General features: G+C 39.4%; 1 protein-coding gene across 1 annotated transcript in view; it reads right to left on the reverse strand.

Annotated features, from left to right (window-relative positions):
* The window catches only part of LOC145694085 (glucose dehydrogenase [FAD, quinone]-like), a 61,234-nt gene extending 56,700 nt beyond the window's left edge, over positions 1 to 4,534 (reverse strand). Inside the window, exon 1 of the mRNA XM_081770214.1 lies at positions 4,450 to 4,534. Within this exon, the coding sequence (XP_081626340.1) occupies positions 4,450 to 4,510 (61 nt within the window). The 5' untranslated portion in view covers positions 4,511 to 4,534. The remainder of the gene's footprint in view (positions 1 to 4,449) is intronic.
* Positions 4,535 to 6,004: the final 1,470 nt, after the last annotated feature.

Consider the following 6,004-nt stretch of genomic DNA (forward strand, 5'->3'; position numbering starts at 1 on the left):
AAAACCCGGTACCAGAACCGGATCTTAGGAACCGGTTCCAGATCTGGATCTGAAAACCCGGTTCCAGAACCGAATCTTAGTAACCGGTTCCAGACCTGGATCCGAAAGCCCCCAAAGACCCGTAAAGGAGGCACAAAATTCACCTTCAAAACACTGCAAAAAGGACCATGTGCTTGTGCCCTCCCCGCCCAGACCCGCTTGTGTCCCCAGAAAAAAAATATGGTCCACCAGTGGGTGTTTAGCCAAAAGAGTTGGCCAGTTTGCCTGTTTAGCCAATCAGTTTGCCAGTTACCGAGTTTATTTAGTCAAATGAGACAAGCGACCGCCGCCTGGGCGCCTGCCTATTGCTTCCGCCATTTCATCTAGCACACTGTTCACAGCCTGCCAGCAGCTCGGGTTTAGCGTAGGGATGGTCAAAAAGTCTCGGTTCAAGCGGAACCGGTTCTTGGAGATAAGTCTTTCAGACCCGGTTCCGGAACTGGTTCAGGCCTGGATCTGAAAAACCGGTTCCGGAACCGGATCTTCTAGAACCGGATCCGTTCAGACCCGAAAACCGGTTCCACCAGCAACAGGTTCTGGCCATCCCTATTAAGAACCCAATGCTCCGTAGCAAGCAGAGGAGGGTTAAGTGGCCAACAGAGCCCCGTAGCAAGCTAAGCGGCTGAGGTTAGGATTCCCAGACAGAGCCCCGTAGCAGGCTAAGCTAGGAGATAGGATAGGCGTAGTCCCGTAGCAGACTAGCAGGTTAGGCTACTCCTAATGTTCCGTGGTAAACAGTGGGATGGACACCAGAAAACTGGTTCAGAATTGCCGTCGTCCATAGGGTTCCTTGGATGGCGGTAGCGCTGCTGCTCCGTGGGAGGGGCTAGAAGCCCGTCGTCTGCAGGTGATTGTAGAAGATCCATTTGGTGTGAAATCCTCTTGCTAAACTACGTGGTGGTGTTTGTTAACATTGGTGTGTTGAATTGTTTACATACTACATCACGTGGGACATTACACTATAAATACAGAGTGGCCCAAAAGTAGGTATACAGTAGCGTACTGAACTGTGGTTGTTTACATTCATCTTCTTTTCAACTTACTCAGCAACTAATTTGGCGGTTACACAAGGATTAATGCTCAAATCTAAATATGTTAACGGCCCTTGTCCTAGTTTGAAATAACTAAATTGTAACAACATATTTTTTAAATTGGAATTTAATCTTTATAAAATAGTTTTAAATCAGAAAATTACCTGTCTACATTTAATGGCTTCAGGCTGAGAGCACATGTAATGACACATATTAGTGTTACTCACAGACTAGACTTTTCTCTTCTATAATGGGGGTTGCCATCGGATGGGCTACATAATGATCTCAGAAATAATAAGAAAATTCGAACAAATTATCTTGCATAGCGAACACTAGTGACTCTACAGTACTTTTTAACTTACACTGACGTCTCGTGGACTTGCCTCATAAAACAAGTGTGAAAAACAGGTAATACAGGGTAATACAGTGGAACATCCTGTACCGAAAATCAGTGTTGGGAAGTAACGTAACGCAAGTAACGCGTTACTTGTAACGCGTTACTTTTTAAGTAACGTTTCCTAGTAACGCGTTACATTTTTTCCAAAGTAACTGTAACGGTAACGCGTTACAAATTTTTAAGTAACGTACCTAGTTTGCGTTACTTTTTTCGCGTTACATTTCTGATGAGTAACTACAATATATGTATTTTTTTCGGAAACGTTTCTTTCCTGTAAGTGAATTTCTCAGAATGAAACAATCGAGCATGAACTACGTATGTCAGTGACCGACAGTCACAACATACAGAGAAACAGATAAGTTCGTAGTGCCACTTGCTGTTTTTTGAAGATGAGGACAGCCTTAAAGAAATCACGTGTACTGATTGCAAGCACCTGGAAGATTTTGTCGTAGATTTTGATTGCTCCAAATCAATAACTTACATTCAGTGAGTGAACTAGGAGTGCAATGATACCGGTAGTCTATTTTACTTTGATTGGTGTTGTTTTTATAAAGGTGAAGAACGAAAATATTTTACCGTTCGAACATTTGAAAGAATACTTTTTTCTTAAGAGCTGAGGATGATGGTAGAGAGAATTTAAAAGTAAAGTGTCTGTAGTGCCCCGCGGAAAATATTTATCATCAACTAGGGTGCCATAATTAACGATATACAGTAAGGGGTTAATATGAATAAACTGTGTTGTGATGAGCAGGCCTACTTTATTACTAGAAAATAGTTCGCTGATGGTATGTAATATTGGAGTTCTTTCAGATCAGTTTGCTTATCCTAGAGTCTCGTTGATTATATAGTAGTGTAATGTTTCTCTATATTCTTTATTTTTTATTTAACATAACAACATTATTATTATTATTATTATTATTATTATTATATAATTAGTTTAGCAGAATAATAAGCAACCATTTTTTCTTACGCATAGGAATGAACATGAGTCAAACTAAAACTTGACTCGACTCGAATTCAAGTCTAGTTTCGAGTCAAGTCAAGGGTAATATCCTCGAGTCGAGTTCCAAGCTGATTCAGTTTTTCGCGTCGAGTTTCGAGTCCAGTCGAGTTTGATAAATGGCTCGTTCGTTTTAAGTCGTCTTGAAATCATGGCCTGATTACACTGGAAAACGAAAGCCATGGAATACTTTTAGTGTTGCTCACGAGAGGGGACACTGCTCGCATCTCGTCTCGTCTCGATAACGAGAACACAAGAGATTTTTTATAACAAGCTCAGCTCGGCTTGGCTCAACTGAGAAGATGGCTCGAGCCGGCTCACTTGGGGTGAACCATCGGCTCGAGCTGGCTTGGTAGGGATGAGCCATTTGCTCGGTTCGGCTCAAATGGGCCGAGGTCTCTAGCCGAGTCGGTTGAGTGAGCTGTTGGCTCGGCTCACTTCTCGGTTCGGGTCGATAGTGAATGAGCTGTGAGCCGAGCTGCTCGAGTCGTTGACAATTCTAAACCCGGGCCGAGCAGTTTTGAAGATATTTCGCCAGTGCCCTCTAACTTTTAACAGTGTTTGGCTCGAGCCCGAATACTCAACCTAGAGCCTCAACCCAAATTCAGAAGCTCGTGAACAATGTCTTTGACTCCTAGACTTCACGACTACGGAGGTTGACAATCAACTAGTTTTTTAGTATTCAAATACAAACCGCGTATCTTTCTTTTTAATATAGTGTTGTTATAATTATTATTATTATTATTATTAATAATAATAATAATAATAATAATAATAATAATAATAATAATAATAATAATAATAATAATAATAATAATAATAATAGCGGTAGTAATAGTAGTACGGAAAATTGTAGTCATAATTTTTTTCACATTTTTAAGTTTCGGACCTAAAAGTAACGCATTAGTAACGCGTTACTTTCGAAGTAAAGTAACAGTTACTTTTTGGGGGCAAGTAACGCGTTACTAACGCGTTACATTTTAAGGGAAAGTAAAGTAACTTGTAACGCGTTACATTTTTACAAGTAACTTACCCAACACTGCCGAAAATCATCATAGTACGGACAGCCGTTTGTCCGGCGAAAATTTATGTATTATTACAGGAACATCAGAGACATTGTCTTTCCTTCCCTCAATGTATTAACAACATCTTGACAATGTATATGCATTATTCTCACATTACACATATTGAGCCCATTATATACTTTCCGTAATTTGAAAATAAGTGTGTGATGCAATACAGTATACAAAAAAATACCTCCCTCACAAAATGTCTTTGTAATAATAACTCATGACGTAATGAGCCACTACTCAGAAAGGCTACAAAATTTGAATTTGAAATTATTAGTTTTCTTGTCCACAATGAATTGTCAATATATACCTAATATGCCTACTAACGTTGTATGTTTTTATTTCGATACTTGAATTAGAACACAAGTATGATGTTTTGGAGGTCATATGAACACATCACTTACCTATGCTGTTGTTTCTTTGCAGACGTACTTATCCTCCTCATTCCCGCAGTAATTTCAGCACTGAGTACATATTTGATATTTTACCTTTATTTTGCTTTATAACTAATGTATTTACTGTGTAATGCATACAGTTAGCACATCAGTAGTGAGTAATGTAAATTTGTGTAACCCCTCTGTGACGGAAACCCCTCAACAAAGTCATGTCACAGCAAAGTGCATTATTCAGAGATTACACTTTATTGACATACAAATGAAAACCCTTTTCCTTAGTGACACATACGGCTAAAGTAACCATTATACCTATAGTCAGAAGGAACATTGAGGATATAAATTGCAATTTAATCCTTGCTTTGATTCCATGTAGCACCAATAGAAGTTCTTTATAAATATTTGAGATCGTACTACAAACATGTCTTACGTAAGATAATGACGTACGTTTTCGCATTCGTTCTATTATTTATAAGCTGATATTAAGATAACTTATTAGTAGATTTTTATGTATACTTACGCTGAAAACAAAATATTATTTTTGCAAAGTACGTTAGAACAAAGCACAGGAACCAAAACATGGTTGGAAGTTTGTAGTTTGCAATATGAGATAATGAATTATGAAAAGCAAGTACTTGTGTTCAATATAAATATTATCCATTATCAGTTGAAAATTTTTAAATTCAAAGTTCATATTAATATTTTCCTGGTAACGGGAACGAGGAAAACAAGATGTGCAAAACAAGATAAATGTGTAAATTATGCATTTAATTTTATCTTCTTAATGTCACAAGATTAAAATAAAAATTACATTACCGGTACATATAAGTGACAGTTTGAGTTACTTTCGATAAAATAAGCACATAAACATGTTGAATATGATAAAACACCTAGGGTACATGCGTTGTCGTTCAGCATTTTCAAAGTAAAATTTCAATAAACAACAAAAGCAATGCCTATTTTTTTTAAAAAAAAAAACAAAGAAATAATTTCAAAATAATTGTGTATACTTATCGTCATTATTATCTTCCTAGTTCTGTGTTAGTGGCAACAGAATTCCTGGGAATTGGAAAACTTCTTTATGCATTTGGCTCTTCCGATTATGCTTACGAGGTCTCAAGTGTAAACAACCGATATGGCTGGGGTCCCGATATGTGTTACGGGAGATCAAAGTAGGAGACACGTATTCTTGCGTTTGGGCCCATACGCAGAAATTTCCGAAATACCGGGCCCCAAAGTGCCTCTACATGCTATAACTAGGAAGCGAATGACGTAACTTGTACACAACTGATTTGGCTGGGGTCCGGATATGTGTTACGGGAGACCAAATTAGAAAACACGTATTCTTGCGTTTGGGCCCATACGCAGAAATGTCCGAAACACGGGGTCCCAAAGTGCCCCTACATGCAATAACTAGGAAGCGAATGACGTTAGTTGTACACAAGCGATTTGGTTGGGGTCCGGATATGTTTTACATGAGACCGAAGTAGGAAACACGCATTCTGGCGTTTGGGCCCATACGCAGAAATTTCCGAAATACGGGGCCCCAAAGTGCCCCTACATGCAATAACTAGGAATCGAATGACGTTACTTGTACACAACCGATTTGGCTACGATCCGGATATGTGTTAGGTAGACAAAGTAGGAGACACATATTCTGGTGTTTGTGCCCGTACGCAGAAATTTCCGAAATACGGGGCCCTAAAGTGCCCCTACACGCTATAAGTAGAAAGCGAATGACATTACTTGTACACAACCTATTTGGCTGGGGTCCGGATATGTGTTACGGGAGACCAAAGTAGGAAACACGTATTCTGGCGTTTGGGCCCATACGCAGAAATTTCCGAAATACCGGGGCCCCAAAGTGTCCCTCCATGCTATAACTAAAAAACGAATGCCGTTACTTGTACACAACCGATTTGGCTGGGGTCCGAATATGTGTTACCGGAGACCAAAGTAGGGGACCCGTATTCTTGCATTTGGGCCCATACGCAGACATTTCCGAAATACTGAGGCTCCAAAGTGCCCCTCCATGCTATAACTAGGAAGCGAATGATGTTACTTGTACACAACCG

This window comes from Thermobia domestica, chromosome 9 (genome assembly GCF_964235325.1).
Source record: "Thermobia domestica chromosome 9, izTheDome1.hap1.1, whole genome shotgun sequence".
NCBI classification, from domain to species: domain Eukaryota; kingdom Metazoa; phylum Arthropoda; class Insecta; order Zygentoma; family Lepismatidae; genus Thermobia; species Thermobia domestica.